This window comes from Schistocerca americana, chromosome 7, assembly GCF_021461395.2.
Source record: "Schistocerca americana isolate TAMUIC-IGC-003095 chromosome 7, iqSchAmer2.1, whole genome shotgun sequence".
Lineage (NCBI taxonomy): Eukaryota > Metazoa > Arthropoda > Insecta > Orthoptera > Acrididae > Schistocerca > Schistocerca americana.
Genome location: NC_060125.1, coordinates 387,841,673 through 387,860,973, shown reverse-complemented (window position 1 = coordinate 387,860,973; position 19,301 = coordinate 387,841,673). Strand labels below are relative to the sequence as shown.

The 19,301-nt window shown below is 40.4% G+C and overlaps 1 protein-coding gene across 1 annotated transcript in view; it reads right to left on the bottom strand.

Moving 5' to 3' along the window:
• Positions 1 to 13,578, bottom strand: part of LOC124622390 (cytochrome P450 4C1-like) — a 40,651-nt gene extending 27,073 nt beyond the window's left edge. The window contains exons 1-3 of the mRNA XM_047148079.1: positions 13,372 to 13,578; positions 1,770 to 1,876; positions 615 to 705 (exon numbers count right to left, since the gene is read on the bottom strand). Coding sequence (XP_047004035.1) covers positions 615 to 705; positions 1,770 to 1,876; positions 13,372 to 13,534 — 361 coding nt within the window. The 5' untranslated portion in view covers positions 13,535 to 13,578. The remainder of the gene's footprint in view (positions 1 to 614; positions 706 to 1,769; positions 1,877 to 13,371) is intronic.
• Between the last annotated feature and the right edge of the window lie 5,723 nt (positions 13,579 to 19,301).

Here is a 19,301-nt window from a genome sequence, read left to right as displayed (position 1 = left end):
ATTCTTAGTCTTCTGTAGTTCTTCATAAAATGTTCTATACTCATTCTTTTTGCTTCTTCTGGTGGATACGTGCTTTTAACGGTGGCGTTGCCTCTTACCAGTCTGACTGTATTCATTCGTTTATGTATGTTTCATCCTTGATCTGCGTTGCCCATCTCTTCTGCAGGAGTAATACTACACCTTTGCCTCTCTTTCACTTCGCTCAACATAACGTAAACTTCTATATGTCTATTAACTCTCATTTTCATTATTGTTTCTGTGATTGCTACACCATCGATTTTTAAGTGTTTTAGTACGTCTGAAGTCCTACCTATGACATTCTAGATTACTACTTTGATGTACCCGCTGATCTATTTTAGTTTGCCTCTTTTCATAGTTTTGTCATTTACATTTGAAACCATCCTTTTTTCGAAGCTCCTTGGGGTACTAGGAGTCGTGCGTGTTTTCCGAAAGTTTGTTACCAGCCATGTGCAGTATACCCCTTCTAGCACACCAAATATTTTCTTTCGGAGTTATCTCCCGTAGCAGATGTGTTAGTTAATAGCATCTAATATTAATAACAAAATCTAACAAACTGGTAGGTAGTCGTTCATTTAACTGCCAACGTTACTTACCAGTGCTCATGAGTAGCCCGTCGCCAAGCCAAGGCTGCAAAAACGTGTACATAGGGGCCTTCGTGATCAGTTCGCTGCTCGTCATTATTTTCTGAAACAGGAATACAGTAAATGTAAATCTCAGCACAATGCTAGCCAAGTCCGACGGTGCATCCCGTAATAAATTTTGCCATGTCTCTGTCATTCACGTCGTATAGATACATTATCTGAAGTGAGCTAGCTACTCGTTATACATATAATACAACACTCTGGATTTATGGAGTCAATTCAGCATCTGGCCTTCTCAGATATGAATCCAGTGTATTAATCCTATTTGGTCAATATATGTAGGAGCGAAGTGCCTTGAAGAGCAGCTGAACGGAATGGACAGCGTCTTGAAAGGAGGATATAAGATGAACATCAACTAAAGCAAAACGAGGGTAATGGAATATAGTCGAATGAAATAAAGTGATACTGAGTGTATTAAATTAGGAAATGAAACTCTTAAAGTAGTAAATGAGTTTGCTATTTGGGGTGCAAAATAACTGATGATGGTCGAAATAGAGGTGATATAAAATGTAGACGGGCTATGGCAAGGAAAGCCTTTCTGAAGAACACAAATTTGTTAACACCGAGTATAGACTGAAGTATTAGAAAGTCTGTCCTGATAGTATTTGTCTGGAGTGTAGCTATGTATGGAAGAGAAACATGGACGATAAACAGTTTAGACAGAAATAGAATAGATGATTTTGAAATGTGGTGCTACAGAAGAATGCTGAAGATAAGATGGGTAGAACACGTAACTAATGAAGACGTACTGAATAATTGGAGAGAAGAGGAATTTGTGGTACAACTTGACCAGAAGAATGGATCGGTTGGCACGATATTTTCTGAGGCATCAAGAGATCACCAATTTAGTACTGGAGGGAAGCGTGGACGGTAAAGGAGGGAGAGCAAGAGATGAATACGCTAAGCACATTCAGAAGGATATAGGTTGCAGTAGTTATTTGGAGTTGATGAAGCCTGCACAGGATAGAGTAGCATGGAGAGCTGCATAAAACCTGTCTCTAAGCTGAAGTCCACAAAAACAACAACAACATGTAGGAATTCATTGCTCACAATAATGACGGGACTAATAAAGAACAAGAGACGGGCAAAATTATTTTAGCTACCTACCTCAACGTATTCTGCCTTCATAAGGTGAACTTCGGGGATGTGGCCAAGCCAAGTACGAAACATCGGCCAGTACTGTTTACTTATGCGGTCGAACACGTTCATCATTTCTGCAACAGACAAGATAGTTACGTTACACAGCGTTATTTAAGTTACTGCAGAGTTGAGTCAGTGGTTCTCAAGGTCAGTGACTCCCAGGTTAAGTGATAATACACTCTCATTTCTTCGTCCTACAATGTCAGTCAATATTTGGAAATGGTCCACTGTGAACAAGCTGCTCTTAGAAGTAAATATACATTCATGGCTAGCCTCTACACTTGATGGATTGAGATCTAACGGTTCTTATGCAGTTTGTAATAAATGTTTTATGAATTGAATACCCATAGCGAGTGGTAGGTGATATATCACTTGTTTCACGTTCTCTCTGCCCCCTTGTGAAGTAGAGACGTAAAGTATTATTGCAGTTTTGGGAGATACATTATTTCGCAGATATTCTTCAAAGAACTTCAGAAAGTTCTTTTTCATTCCTTCTCTCCAATCATTTCCGTTTTATTAACTGCATTTCAGAATCGTAGTATCAGCTATACTGACATTTAAAAGAATTTTCGTTCTAGTGTTACTTAGTTTTCTACGGGACATATTGACTGATGAAAGAGATGTGGGTTTCAAATAGTTCAAATGGCTCTGAGCACTATGGGACTTAACATCTAAGGTCATCAGTCCCCTAGAACTTAGAACTACTTAAACCTAACTAACCTATGGACATCACACACATCCATGCCCGACGCAGGATTCGAAACTGCGACCGTAGCGGCCGCGCTGTTCCAGACTGAAGCGCCAAGAACCGCTCGGCCACAACGGCCGACTTTGGGTTTCGTCATACAACTTGCTCACAATTCTTTTTCTCATTAAATTGACGTTACAACTTTTCACGTCCAGTAGAAGACCTTTCCGAACACTTTTACTTTATTTGTCTTAGTCTATCGTATTACGATTGTGCTTTGCCTTACTAACTGATTTGTTGTACTTGAGATATTCTACCCTTTGATTATCTTCGTACATTTGGCTGGTTGCTTAATTCCTTTGTTAAGTGATTACTCGTTTAATCTATAGTTATAACGTTGTTATTCTCTAAGGCCATAAACGTATTGCTTTATTTGACCTTATCCCCTCCTGTCCACAAATGTGTTCTAGTAATCAGTATGTCTTACCATTCTGTGAGTCTTTCCAAACGTGTGTCTGTTTTCATATTTATCTTATGAGCATATGATCACCAGTACTTCAGAAGTGGCTTAACACCGTTAACCTTAGTACAGTCTCCCTATTTTTATAAAAATTATGTAATTAAATTTTCGTTCTTTTTACTCCTGGCCTAGTCCATTCTATGTTTGGTTTCTTCTGATACAATGACGTGTGAAGGGCAAGCCTACTGAAACTTACGCCCAATTATATTAATGTAAGTTGTTGCTAGTTTAATTATCACTCCCAGAGATACAAACTAGGGTACTGTTCCTTACTTTAAATCCTAATTTTCCGTTAAAATTTTCTATTTCTCACCTGATAATGAAATCAGGATGTAAGTTGTTAGGAAAAGCAGAGGAAAAACATTCGTCTAAGTGCATTGCATAAAGTCATGAAATTATTTTCCGTATGTTATTAATATATGGCTGTATTGTAGTACTACTGCAGCAGTACACATATAATTAATTAACATACGATTATTGAAATGAGGTCGCCCTAGCTTTCAGCTCTTACTGTTTTTATTTTACAGCTGAAATTTTGGCATTTATGCCATTTTAAAGCATCTAGAAAACATAATACTACGTATTCAGAACCATTCAGTATGGCAGAGGTTGAAAATCTTGCTACAGATGTAAGGTTCTTTTATTTAGGACACTTCACTGATCGCCATGCAACTACATTGAGTCTTAGCATTGGTTTTTTATATTTTCTTGCTTCCCTATCGCATTCAGACTTCTGACACTCCGCGCCCCGAATCATAGAACGTTATCCTTTCCTTGGTTATTCATTCTCTTTGTCTTGCTCACCACCCCCTTCGCAGTCTTCTCCTGTAGATCCAAAAGGGAGACCAGTTCGGAATTTTTCACCAATGGAGAGATCATCATGTCACCTTTTTAGATACTGGCTCCATGTCCTGTTTACACACATTACGTGTCTGTAATGCAGTGGCTTCCATTGCCTTCTGCATCCTTATGCCGTTTATGATTGCTGATTCTTCCGCCTCTAGGCGCGGTTTGCCATCAAATGTGGTACCGAGGACGTTTGATTACTAATCAAAGACACTACCCCTAGAGCATGTGTCTGCCACTGCACTGTTAATAAGGTTACGTCTGGCAAAGGGAAGTCTACTGGTATAAAATATGGGCCTTAACCTGAGGAAATGTCTGAGAATGTATGTTTGGGGCACAGCATTGCATGGTAGTAAAACGAAGTGTTCGGAAACCTGGAAAAGAAGCAAATCGAAGCGTTAGAGATGTGGTTCAGCAGTAGATTGTTGAAAAGTAGGTGGACTGGTAAGGTAAGGAATGAAGAGTCTGTGGAGAGTCGGCTAGGAAAGGAATGTATGAGAAACACTGTCAGAAGAAGGGACAGTAAGGTAGGAGATCTATTAAGACATCAGCGAATAACTTACACGGTATTAGAGGGATCTGTAGAGGGTAAAAACTGTAGAAGAAAACTGAGATTCGAATACGTCCAGCAAATAACGGCGGACGTAGGTCGCAAGTGGAATTTGTGGTAGGCCGCATCAAACTAGTCAGAAGAGTGATGACTTAAGAAAACGCCTTTCAGTAAGGCCCACTGGTTTTTCCCCAAACCTACACACAGCCGAAATTAGGTCGAATTCTGGCTGGTGTTACTTCACCTTCCTGCACAGTTATACAAGATTTCATAGCTAGTCGACCATCCTTAATCGTGGTGTGTTAGTGGTGACACAGAGCTGACTGATTAAAAGTCCAATGACGGGAGGAATTAAATTAGCTTAATATTTGGCTGAGACAGGCAGGAATAGTTGTGGCATAAAATTCGTGAATACTTGTCACCAGCGGCACCAGCTTGGGGTAAGTCGATAACTTCCTCTTAAATAAATTCCCAGTAATACCTCATAGCGCTGATGGTTATCAGTAGATCTTATAAGGATGTTACCCTCGGTCGTCCTCGGTGATTGTAGGGAAGCAGTCTGTTTGCTTATACGAATTTCTTTCTGTTCATTTCACTGAATGCTGTCAAAAGCACTGTACAAAACACTATGGTCTACAAGCACTCATGTAAGTCCACGATGTGATGTCAATACATTTCTAGAGCTTTAAAGGAAGTTTGAAAAAGGCACCACCTTGACCAGTCATCATCATCATCATCATCATCATCATTTAAGACTGATTATGCCTTTCAGCGTTCAGTCTGGAGCATAGCCCCCTTATAAAATTCCTCCATAATCCCCTATTCTGTGCTAACATTGGTGCCTCTTCTGATGTTAAACCTATTACTTCAAAATCATTCTGAACCGAATCCAGGTACCTTCTCCTTGGTCTGCCCCGACTCCTCTTACCCTCTACTGCTGAACCCATGAGTCTCTTGGGTAACCTTGCTTCTCCCATGCGTGTAACATGACCCCACCATCTAAGCCTGTTCGCCCTGACTGCTACATCTATAGAGTTCATTCCCAGTTTTTCTTTGATTTCCTCATTGTGGACACCCTCCTGCCATTGTTCCCATCTACTAGTACCTGCAATCACCCTAGCTACTTTCATATCCGTAACCTCAACCTTGTTGATAAGGTAACCTGAATCCACCCAGCTTTCGCTCCCATACAACAAAGTTGGTCGAAAGATTGAACGGTGCACAGATAGCTTAGTCTTGGTACTGACTTCCTTCTTGCAGAAGAGAGTAGATCGTAGCTGAGCGTTCACTGCATTAGCTTTGCTACACCTCGCTTCCAGTTCTTTCACTATGTTGCCATCCTGTGAGAATATGCATCCTAAGTACTTGAAACCGTCCACCTGTTCTAACTTTGTTCCTTCTATTTGGCACTGAATCCGTTTATATTTCTTTCCCACTGACATTACTTTCGTTTTGGAGATGCTAATCTTCATACCATAGTCCTTACATTTCTGATCTAGCTCTGAAATATTACTTTGCAAACTTTCAATCGAATCTGCCATCACAACTAAGTCATCCGCATATGCAAGACTGCTTATTTTGTGTTCACATATCTCAATCTCACCCAGCCAGTCTCTTGTTTTCAACATATGACCCATAAATAATATGAACAACAGTGGAGACAGGTTGCAGCCTTGTCTTACCTTGACCAGTGGGTCTAACAATTTAACTGACGGTCACCGACCTCTTTCTAATTACAGATTTTTTCAGGTTTTCATGATCACTATTTGACGTTTCTCCTCTTTGTTTTTGTATCGGAATCTTCGCCCAACCTATTCTACTTGATCTTCTCGATTTTTCGCCAACATGAATGGCGGCGGTGTCAAAGATTCACCATCCATTTCCTTTAGTCTACCACCAGCAAAAGAGTGTTCATCTCTCGCGCTGTCGAAATGTGAGAAACTCACTAAATAAATGTCGGCCCAAGATCCAAGACGGAAGGCAATGATTAATTCCTCTATCTTATCCATTAGTAAAATCAATTTCTTCTATCAGAGGGAGACTTGCAGCGGCCTAAATACCGCTTTTAAGCCATCGCTTTGCCAGTTAAATGAATTAAAAGAAAGACAAAGTTCTCGTTCGGGCTCCAGACGAGCCAACCTGGCCCGATCGACCTCCGAGTCACTCTCAAACAATAACGTCGTTTGGTGCGGCATGGCCGGGCATGTGGTCAGCACACCGCTCTTCCAGTCCTTGACATTTGAAACGCTACAACATGGCCGAGTCGCTCCTCAGCTGGCCTCACAAGATTGAGTGCACTCTGTCCCAACCAAAACAAAAGCAGGTCTACGTTGCAGTACCAGGAATCGAATCCGGGTCCCCCGCAAAGTATTCAGCGGCACTTACCTCTCGACTACGGAGGCGGACAATAAAATGAATACAAATCTAAATCTTGTGATAATAATACATTGATGAAATGCATAAGGTGATGGTGGAGCTGTGCTTTCTTTCCGTGCAATACTGGTGTTACGGTACTCAGTCCAAAGACTGGTTTGATGCAGCTCTCAGTGCTGTTCTATCCTGTGCAAGCCTCTTCATCTCCTAAGACCCTACATCTTTCTGCATCCGCTTATTGTATCCATCTCCTGGTCTCCCTCTACAATTTTTACCCCGCACCCTTTTCTCCAGTACTAAATTTGTGGATCTCAGAATGTGTCCTGCCAACCGAACCCTCATTTTAGTTAAGCTCTACCATAAAATTTCCTGTCTCCATTGTTCTATTCAGTACTACCGCAATAACTACGTGATGTACTCATATACAGTGTGATTCAAGAAGATATGCAGATATTGTTATGTGTTATTCTATGAGTAAAACTAAAGAAAAACGTTCATATTAACATAGGTCCGCAAATGTTTAGTTACGAAGTTACGGCTAATAAAAGATTTTGACTGAAATTTAGCAACCTCGCTTATATGAACCATCGCAAAACTGCACGAGGTTAAAGTAAAGCGCGATTTCCATTTATTTCGTTGTTATTGGTCTGGTAAATGTAATGAAACATGTCCCAGACGTCTATCTGCAGTAGTTTTCCAGAACGTCGAGAGAACCAAAGATGTAATTTCGTAAAATTTTTAATTTATTAACTACCTGGCCCAATTTGTTTTTTTTTTAAATTCCAGACAATTGCACAATGCTTTCAACAGAAATTGCAGAGAATTAGATTTTGGAAAAACGATGGTAATAACGTTAACTAAAAGAACAGTGTCGTGTGACTGCGGCCTCCCGTCGGGTAGACCGTTCGCCGGGTGCAAGTCTTTCGATCTGACCCCACTTCGTTGACTTGAGCGTCGATGGGGATAAAATGATGATGATTACTACAACACAACACCCAGCCCCTGAGCGGAGAAAGTCTCCGACATAGCCGGGAATCGAACCAGAGCCCTTAGGATTGACATTCTGTCGCGCTGACCACTCAGCTACCGGGGGCGGACATAAAGTTAACTGAAACTATATGAATGTGTCTGATAATCTGCTTTTATTAATACCATATCACAACACATGTGAATCCATGTTAAACCGGAAAAGAACCAAGTTCAGTGTTAAGGAAGATGTAATTTAATATATTTCGCTTTCAGATTTTCTCAAGGTTGTGAGATAATATCCCAGGCAGAAAGGCCTGGTCACAGGATTTCTAGTTCTAGTATAAGATTTCATCTGCAAAAGATTATGCTTGTTGTCTTACATTGGAATTTGAGACGAAACCACGACCTGGATTTACGGGTTTTATTACTTCACATTGAACGGATCTACGAAGTATTATCTGACGCTATGAGTACATGAGTTTTAACTATACTTTTGATATATATATTGTGCAATATCTGTGATAATTCAAGTGAGAGACGATTAATTGTATAATCCTGTAACCACCCTGAGCACTGAGTTAGTTTGCTGATTGCTGATCAGCGTCGGGTTAAATTAAATTACGTTACAATGTTCATAGTGTTATTAGAGTTATTTCTCTTTTGTTTAGATTTCACTTTATTAAAATCTATCAAGCGTATATAAATTAAATTCACGAGCTGCAACATAGTCGCCTATACGAACAGTAATCCAATACTGTCAAATCTTTTATTCCAGTCTGATGTTGTACTGATTATATTTATCTGTTTTGACGATGCGATTATGGCCTTATCACCTTAGGACATGGTGTAAAAAAGATCTGAGGATGGTCATTACTGATTGAAACCGATCATCGTCAAAAGAATTGATATTTTGATCAAAGACTGAAATAAAAAGCATTTTATAAATTAAATTAAATTACATTACAGGAGTCACACCGGATGATGTGAGACTCACTTTAACGGTGGCAGCGTAGCGGCATGCTTCAGGAAGGCATAGTAAGTATTTGTGTTATTAATAAAGGCATCTTACCTTCTCGTGGTCGCAAGGTAAAAACATTGGTGGTTGCTACGCATGGATGGAAGAGGGAAGGGTCTAAGCAACTTTTCGATGGCCCTTATTAGGTACTCAGGGTGCTGGCCACATAAACGGCGACCCTGTACGCTACCACCACCACCAGCAACATCACCAAGGTTTGATGATTTATCTGTCACGCTCAGTTCGGCCCTCGAAAGTGGGGCTCCGGTCAGTGTCTGCCAGCAAATCTTGTGCTGGTCACTTATCTACAGTTCGCGTGACTGACCTTCGCCGTCCTCTTACGCACAGGCAGATAAAAAATAAGCTCCTTTATGTTATTTTCACTGACGAGCTATCTGAAGAACGTCTCAAATCTTCAGATTGGGAATCGCTTTAGTAATATCATAAGGTTGTCGTGTGTAATCTTCCGCGTAGTTAACCGGTTGCTTGACAAAAACGAAGTTTCAGTTCCAGTGAATTGTTCGAAGATGGCTGGCGGAGAAAATCCTATGAGTTACTTTATGAGACTTAAGCCTAAGCGATGCTCGAGATTGATGAGTTAACCATGCTTTCCTCTTCTATAAGTTTACTTCTGTTTTCTTTTCAGTCCTACGATAAACACATTTCTCGGTGTCTAAATGTGCATTTTATTCAATCTGTAATGTAAGTTGGTTACATCACTCGGTACACGTATATTAAAGTCGTCAACAAATAAGGTTACGGTGTAATTAACGGACGATGGAGGCAATTGTAGTTCTCCTCGTAACGAATTTACATTGATGAATTGCCTGGTCTGGTGCTTACTGTTGATACAGCTGGCATTAAACTTACCAGATTGTTATGCAAACCCACATAGTATTTAATTTCATGGTTGTGAACTCAAATGAGTAAGAGTCTAAGACACGACTAAGGTGTGTTCCTAAGTTGGCATAACTTTGTATCTGGTCATTCTTACAGGCTTTTCCTTTAGAAAAATGATCATCATAATCCTTTGTCATCCTTCAGAAAATCGTCACGAAGCAATCTTCTCTTTACAGTAGAAATCAAGGAACCCAGAGAGTAAAAACCTTCGTATAATTTGCTTAGGTAGACAATCGCAACGAAACCAGTACTCCTTATCTTCCTTTACCCTTCAACATTTTCCTAATCTTCGGCAGCCGATGTTTCACACTTTGATTCATGATATGTATGTCTTATGAAACAGCTGTAAGTCCTCTTAAAAGGGTATTAGAACCGCAAATCCCTCTGTAAAATACTGAATTTGAGAAGCATATCTATAGTAACAGGTTCTTCAAGCTGTTCGGTGACATATACTGTTATCTTCAAGGCAGTAGGAGAACTGATATCTGTGAAGGCTCTCTACTACACACGGTTACTTCTGTGACGTAGCAACGATTCCGATCACAAAGTCGGCACTGGAGTTGATTGTGCGGCTAGATGCCCATCAATACAAAATAAACTAGCATTCATACGTTCTCTTATTACATTAAAGTGTAAGGAAAGTAAAGGCTATTTTGAACATTTGGCATTACGTATCTCGATCTGGCGTTAACTTCTTCCGTCCTAAGAACCAACGAAACAGACAATTCGGCAAGATCTTACAATTTAATATTTGGGTAATGCATGATCATGAGTTTGTGGTATTATTTTCTAGTATAGATAAATTTCAACGGCGAATAGAGAGAATTAATACAACGAGCTTTAAATGGTTCTGAAACACAGTTAAAGTAACGCTAAATGAAGTCTAAGTCATAGATCCAGTTAACGGACATTTGGATATATGTTGGTTGCACAAAGCGGTTGAATGGACAGAACTGAAATGAACAGAAGAGTGGAGCACTATTGGTGAGCTAAGAGAAATTTTCAAGAGTGAGCTTCAGATGTGTGTGAAAAGGAAGGCGTATATCTGTGTGTATCACCAGCATTAATTTATGGCAATGAATACGGGTATTAAAACAGAAAACAGTTGAAAAACTGTGGATTATTTGACACGTAATGGAGAGATATGTATTCGAAATTACTACCAGGATTCCAATGAAAGTGCAATTGGAGATGAGAGGGACGTGTAGCGAGGCTTACAGATAGAAGGTGATGAATTAAGTTACATGCCGAATTCCAAGAGACAAGAAAATACTGCCGCAAGGATGTACAGGAAGATGAATGAATGAAATTAGATAACATGCAGTAGTATCTTCCGTGCCTCTATCTAGGACAACAGGATAGAAATCTAGTTTGAGAACTGGCCTAGAAATGCTAGAAATGAATAAAGACGATGTGTGATTTTCAAAGACAATCACAGAAAGCTTACAAGTTGAAATTAAACCTACTTTCAGAAACAAATATTCTGTGATAAACAGTATCAAAAAAACATAATAATGTTAAAAAGCGAGAGAGAAAGTGTCAAAATACATGAGAACTTGAAACACTGAAAAATTAACAATGGGCTCACTTATCATAAAGTGTAATTATGATTTATTATCTGAAATAAGTAGTAATGTGTCTCCGATCTTTCTTTGCTTTGCAAGTTATTATATGGTTCTTTTCATTCGACCCCAAATTTCTTAAAAAATATGACACTGTAGCCTCTAGTTCTCATGTTTGAGACAAAGGATGTTATAAACAAATGCACAAAATCGAGAATAGGGATCTAGGTACTCAAATCTCAAAATATGTCAATAATATACGGAAGCGAAGGTATAGATTTTAATTATTACGTTTTTGCTTGTTAGCTTCCACCATAGTTATGCGGTTCCCCAATAATAATATATGTTGTGGTATTTGTATCATTGTTGTGTCATCAGCGTATGGGTTGTACTAAATGTCTGTTATTCAACGTTTAGCTGGCTAAACAGCCGTTAGCTGCCGGAGGCAAAATAAATAAACGAATAGTTTGTTCACAAATTTACGTTTCTTTGGTTAATGAGGTGGGGCACGACCGCTTATATTTCTACAGAGTCAATATTTTGAAACAGATTGTACCTGCAGTCTCCTTCTGCAGAGGTGTCATGATACGTGAGTCAACAAATACAGCGCCTTCACTGACGAGTGTGAAGTTTTTAATGGTACATGCGAGTGTAATAATATCTGAACCGTTACCACCTTTGCAGAAAATGGGTAAACAAATCTGTCATCGTGTATACTACAACAATTCCCTGGCTGAACTGTGCCAAAGCAGTAAACAAAGACTCACTGTTTTCAGTACTTGCTCTCACCAAATTTTTATTGTAACTTCTCACTTCCATTATAAGACAATTCTAAGCAGTTTCATTTTATTCACCAAAGTCTATCATTACCTACGTACATCTCGATTTAATAGATATTTTGTACATTACAATGGTTGTTTTCTTTCCTTGTCTTTTTAAATTACGTTGTTCATTTACAGTAAGTATTTTTGTTAAGAAATTGCTCTTTCGTAGCCATGACTTTGCAGAATGCTTAACATATCGCTGAATTTAATCGGAATCGCTTCCTTTTCACTGGTACACCTGTATAGTCGGCATCTGTGGTGTCCTATTCGACAGTTCTGTTTCATTTCAGTTTTGTATACGTTTTCACACCATGTGTCATGAGTCTATAGTAACCTGCCATTCAAAAGTGATTTAGGACAATTAAAATATCTTTAGTTTTAGATAAAAAATTCTAATTCAATTTTAGTTCCATTTGGTTTTTGCGAAGTCCATTACATGTATATTAGTTCTCTGTGGGTATATAGTGCTCTAAAAATTGTGTCAATGAAAAATTTGTTGTTGTTTTCGGCAGACTCTTCCAACGTAAACAGCTGCCACTTCTGTTAATACTTCTAATGTTTCCTGTTAGAGTGCAGTTCTTTAATTTATGTTCCCATTTTTGTATTAAAATTACCAAATTTTATAATGAAGGGCTCTTAGTGATTTTTAGTAAAACAGGATGAATTGTAGAGGACAGCAGGATTCTCTTTTTCTGTGTGTGTTTCCACTAATTCTTGAAATCACCGCAGTGCTATCGTGGCAGTGCACATACCACTGTCTGTTTACATGACTACATTTGTTTAATAGATGATAAAATTTTACATATAATTAAATGAGAAAGTGAAATACAGGTGCAAATGACATACAGAACCTAAGAGAGCGAGAAAGGAGTCTCCTACTTTGTTTCCAGTTACATATGTACCTTAGTGAATGGCTTTAATTGTTGCTGTCATTTCAGTTTTAATTGACTCAATTGTTTCAACTGTGCTTAACAGTTACGATCTGTGTTAGTCCTAAGTTTTTGGTGGTACGACAGGCAGCGTGCCAGACTTGTTGATTTGCTAAAACGAAAAATTAGGTCATAAAATAAAGAACAGTACTGTCGTTTGAAAGTTGTGGACTAATAATAAGAATAGCCGTGGTATACAGTTGTACAATTTGCCGAAAGCAGTGAAGAAAACATTGGAGAATATGTGATATTAAAAGGAGATGGGGTGCATAAGGGAGGAATAACTGATTGTGGGTATAAAGGACTCAAGAAGATTCACTCCAACCTTGTCAGCTGTGCGAAATGTACCACAGAGAAAATTCAGTACTTACGTTGCCTGTAGCGACATCTTACCTTCTCGCGGTCTAAAGGCCACTAAGTAGGTTGTTCCCACGAATGGAAGAAACAACGGTCCCGGCAGCTTCTCTATGGAGCGTACCAGGCGCCAGTTCTTGAGGACGAAGGCCACAGAAACGGCGACCACGAAGGCCACCAGCACGAACACAGCCAAAGCCATCTTGTAATGTGTCCGGAGCGACGAGTTTGGTGCTCACAACTACGAGATCCGGCGACTGTCTCCCAGTAAAACGTTTGCTTGTCAGTTTATCAATAGTTTGCGCCGCCGACCTTTGCCTCCCTGTTACGCACTGAGAGATAAAAAACAGAGGGGCATCATGTAATCTTTTACCTACGAGTTATCTCGCGATATATAAATATGAGCGTCGATTATAATCTACTGCGTAAGTAATCGCTTGCTTGACAACGTCGACAGTTCGTCCAGAGTGAGTAATTCGAAACTTACAGATGGGAAAAACCTTGTTGGATGCATCCTGATACTCAGGCCTCTCTTTGAATAAAAGGCAACTTCGTCTGAAGAACAATCCGCGTTTTCCTCTTCATTAAATTTACTAAAACCTTTAGTATTAGTTTTGCAATAAATGTACTTCCACTCCTTATACAGAAAGTAAATTGCTTCACTCACACTTCACACAACAAATAATGTAAAGAAACAGCACAATGTACCGAAGATGGAGGCAATCGTTGTTACCGTTGTAGTGCAGTTTTGTTTATTAGGAGTTTGGTAGTTGGCTGTTTACCTTCGTTACAGGTTATATCAATCCCTTCAAAGAGTTATGCAAGGTGTAACGGGAATAAGTACAGTTATTTTTATATGTGATCCCTTAATAAGTAAACACATCGGTGTATGGTGTTTTTTCCGCGTCCAAAAAATGGTTCAAATGGCTCTGAGCACTATGGGACTCAACTGCTGAGGTCATTAGTCCCCTAGAACTTAGAACTAGTTAAACCTAACTAACCTAAGGACATCACAAACATCCATGCCCGAGGCAGGATTCGAACCTGCGACCGTAGCGGTCTTGCGGTTCCAGACTGCAGCGCCTTTAACCGCACGGCCACTTCGGCCGGCCCGCGTCCAAAAAGTCTTTCCACAAACCCATAGCGTAATGTACTGCCTGATGTTTAATGCACAGCCGTAACTGCAACAGTAACTGGATTACGCCTGCAGTATAAACTAATCATTTTGCGTCCATGTGTTCACACTTTAACACGTGACCTGCTGCCCAGGAAAAAATAAGCAGTAATGGCTTGCTCTTTGCAATGTACTCAGAAGTACTAACTAACCTAAAACATACTTCTCCTAATAGTTATAGTTATTAGTCTGCAAATGAGATAGCTACTGATGTAATATTGTTCAATAAACTGTCCTCAGTCACTTATAGAAATATCTGCACTTGCATCCATTACACCCAGTAAAAACCTAGACCAGTGTTACAAAGTTTTTTCCACAGTCTGTATCCACTGTGAGGCAGAAAAAGGACACAATTTCAGACTACCTTTTCAAACAGTCACCACACTGTCCAATATCACCATGATCATGAACTCAAAAACCTGGAAAATTTAGAGTATAACCCACATCGACGGCCTGCACATTAGCTCGACATAACGCTATATCTGCACAATGGATATGCTATTCCTTTCCATTAATAATCACTAGTATCCTACTTTACTCTTCGTAAGTTCATCATGAAGCAGATTTATCTTCTACAGAGTAAATCAAGAAACATATGCCATAAACACTTGGTTTATTAGTGTACGTAAATCCTCACAGCTATCAAAAATGTTATTCTTTTTCTTTCTTATTTTATCATCGATTACTTTGATTTATACTTTCATTCATAATAGTAATTGAGCCATGTATCGACTCGTGCTACGCCTTGTGTTTAGATTGCATTGGTTTTCCTTATCTTCCCCTGACATGTTTGTTTGATATGTTGTCTGTCATTAAGTGGCTGCTTGGTTGTCTTTTCCCTCTGCTATCGATATCTACGTTACTTCCGGGAAACTGCTATGGAGGAAGTGAGATCTTTGACCGGTTGTAACCTCGTGTGGTCGCGCGGAAGTAGGGGCCTTGCGCGCAGAGAGTGTGGTGTATACGGGAGGGCAGTGTGGCTCTCCAGCGCTAAGCAGGCGTGGTCGGTTGTACCGAGTCGCCACGTGATGTATGTCGGTTGTGTGTAACGAGCGGGTCGAGTTGACGGAAGAGCTCCCCGCGTGTTGGTTGTATACAGAATCGCCCCGCGAGTAGTTGCTGTTCATTTCGCCTTGGTGGGACGTTAACAAGCTTCTTTAAATCCTCCGTTTCAACTCTGGAGTTTAAAATCAGACACCTAACATGCAGCAGTGGTCACTACCCATCAACGTTGCAGAGAAGACGTGAACTCCGGTGACAGAGCGTGTTGTCGCGTGACCGTGGCGTGTTGGGTACGCTGGCGACGAGTACGCCGTTAGATATGTGGATCCTAGCCATCGAAGGTCGTGTACTGCCTGTTCGAGCATAATTGCAAGTTAAGTTCGTGGAAGGTTTAATCATTAAGTCATAATTTTGTGTCGCTAGCGTCTCTTCTGCCTTGTGGCCTCCGGCGACCGGGTTTCCTGTCCCTGGCACCGGTGTAATTGAAGACAGTCATCTTTCCTCCTCCTCTCGTAACTGTTCGATGGGAAGTGTAGCTTTGGCAGTTTGTTTCGCTATTCTGTCGTGGGTTATGAGTAAATTCATGCTTCTTGTTGGTTGATCATGTGGTCGCTCATTCAGGACTGTCTGGTGTAATGTTTCCTTGCACGAGGTTAGCTCTAATTCTGTCAGCAAGTTAAGCCACCTTATAACAAGTTTTCGCTGGCTAAAAGTCGGTGCAGTGACCAGCCTGAAAGTGGCAATTGTGTTTACGGGCGTATTTGAATTGGTCAGTATTCTCTCTATCCTGAGCATCCTTGAGTGGGTGATTTGTGGCCGCCTTACACGGGTCCGTCATATCTGTTATGTTCTAATGATATTCCAGAACACTTTTGTTTAAAAAATTGTTAACTTCCTCCAAGTTCCTAAATTCCTTTTATTGCCATTAATCGTGTTTGCTAAGACCTTTTTAATTTTTTTAATGGCGGTGTTGGTAGCTTCACTACCTCACCGTACTTTATTAACAAAGTTCCGTATTTACTTTAGTAGCCTGTTTACTAATGTTCTTTAATTTTTTTAATTGTTGTATTGCTATAAATCACTTGATTGCCGTTAGCGGCGTGATTAAAAGGCTGTTTATTGCCGTACTGCTAGTTTCTGTAAGATACGAATAAAACATTTGTGAGAATCTCAACTCGACAGTAAACTACTAGAAATTTGGCCTTGTTTCCCAACCTGTGGTGAGGCTTGTGGTAACCGTAACCACTGTGTGTCAGTAATGCACAGTAGTAAGTCTTCCGTAAAAGGAATTTTAATATTGAACTCTCCTTAAAATGTCGAGTTTGAAACGCGTTTTTATGGTTATTAATAGTAACAGGTTCACACGATGTTTCGGGACATAACTTAACTCTGCTACATCGATAGAACAGCTTACTTTGAGAACTCTACTCATGTTAAGTTACTTGTGTGACGTGAGAACGACTTTGATCATAGCCACTACTGGACGTCATGTCCAACCGTCATCATGGGCTATACGCTCTTCGAAAATCCGTATAGTATGATAATTAGATTCTCCTACTACATCACAAAATCGTGAGTGAAGGATATTTAGGCGCTTACGCCATTATCTAGCAGCAATGGCTTGACTTCACTCTCATGCATCCTATGGAAAACGACCCTAACCAATTCTGGTAGATCTCAGTATTAATCAGTCTTCGAAAGCAGGTCTGTAACTCAGTTACAATAGGATTAAGTTAATTTAGTCGACAGACTGAAACGAAAATAAAAATTAAAAATGAAGTTATAGAACCAGTCGATGATTACTTTTGGTGACTAAGGTGAGATTTTTATAACTAGTATTTGGATGTTTCTGAATAAAAGGCATAGAATCAGTTTCAGTTTACGGTAGTCAGACATAAAATGTGAAGCGAATACTGTTCATAAAGGGACGGATATTCAGTGGGACACAGATATTTAAGTGAGACTAAGAGAAACGGGAAAACTAGAAAATGAAGTGGAAGTCGTTGGTAGGAATGTAGCGGACATGAAATGGAGATGGGCGAGACATGTAGCTAGTAAAATACACTGTGAAAAAAAATTAAAACGTCTCGTTCCTGAAGCCATGTCATTTCCCTCACTACAAAGCACAAGTGCGAATTTGGCGCAAGCGTGCCTAAAACCTTCTGCTGTAGAGGTGCAAAAGCGTGGCGCCCTGAAACGTCACCCTTAGGCTCGGCGACAAGTCAAACACCAAGGTGTCAAAGCATGCGAAGACCGGATCTCATTAGTTCATACGACGTATAAGATAGGTTAATGATGGAACGCTGGCACCAAATTTCACATTTCTTCCCAAATCTACGGTGGACGTGTCACACGATGGGAACGTTGTCACAACGCCCCTTAACATCTCTTCTCTTCTCTTGATGCCTTTGGGCTGTGTGTCGCAACCACGATATCCAGCGTGGTAATAAAACGGTTGTCTTACGTATGGCTGATGAAAACACTTTCAGACACAGACGCTCAGAATCGACATAACTGGAAGTGGCATGAAGGGCATCAATGAAACTACGCCATTCCTTGGGGCATTCATTTACCCATGTATCAAGTTTGAAAACGACAGTTCGCTCTGCGATATGCATGAGAACGATGTTGTGAACCTTTCGTATTTCCTACGCCCAACGGAATATTTGCAACTTCACTAAGGATGCAGTGTGGCTGCAACACCACTAAACGTGACCTCATCGCTTCGAAGTGCAGTACGACAGCAATATTTGCTCTGGTATAAATCGTGAAACTACCGGGGACCTTGCAAAACGGTCTACGTGAACCGAAGCAGCAAACGGCGTTTATGGTTTTTCAGCTTTCCGTTTTTGCACCCTCCTGCGGCGCGATGATGGTGGTACTTGACATCCAAGAGAACAACCAAAAATGTTACTCACAGAACTGATGAAACAAGAGAGTGTGATAACTTACACTACAATGGGGTGACAGAAACCTTTTTAGCAGTCGGGAATCGAAATTACAATACCGATTCCGTTGCAGACGTTTTAGCAGCGCGTTTTGCTGTCAGCATAGAAACCGGACGACGGTATACACAAGCCATCAGCTGATAACGTTAAGCAAGCACCACACTAAGGAAGTTTAGTTGCTTCCATATAAACCTTCCTGCTTGTACAAGAGTTGTCGAAGGAAACGTTAATCCACGCAAGATATGGTTCCCCATACTTCTCAGAACATGAGTAAACAAAATTTTTAGCATGGAGTTAATGTGGTGGATCGAAGTAGAAGGCAGTAACAACTCAAACACTCGTGGAGCACGCCCAGTCGAACACTGGCACCTGATTGACCCGCTTTCGCTGCTCTCCGGTACATCAAAACAACCGCCCAATATCGACTGCCGAGGTGCGGCCGCGTCGACTGCACGTGGTTCCGTCAAAGCTTCTTTACAGGGACCCCCTCCCGTCGGGCCCGCAGATCCGTTCAAGCGCTAGGACAGAGGGCTTTTCTACTCTCGGAACGAGTACGTCCTCCTCACTTTAGCTGCATCGATCAACTGCACGGCCGATTGACAGGTCCAATCGATAGTCGATTATCAGAAAAAATAAGGCAAACTATTGTGTCGCTCACACATCTTCACCAACTAAGAAAGAAAACCCTGGCTATCTGATCTGTCAGTGTGTGATTACCTTATTTTGGGAGCCCTCAAGAACTGCAACAGAACATTTCGGATGAGACTTCGGCGTATCCATCAGTCCAGCTTCGATCAGCCCTTAGCAAATTGTATACTATTGCCCAAAAGTGCCGAGAGGTGATT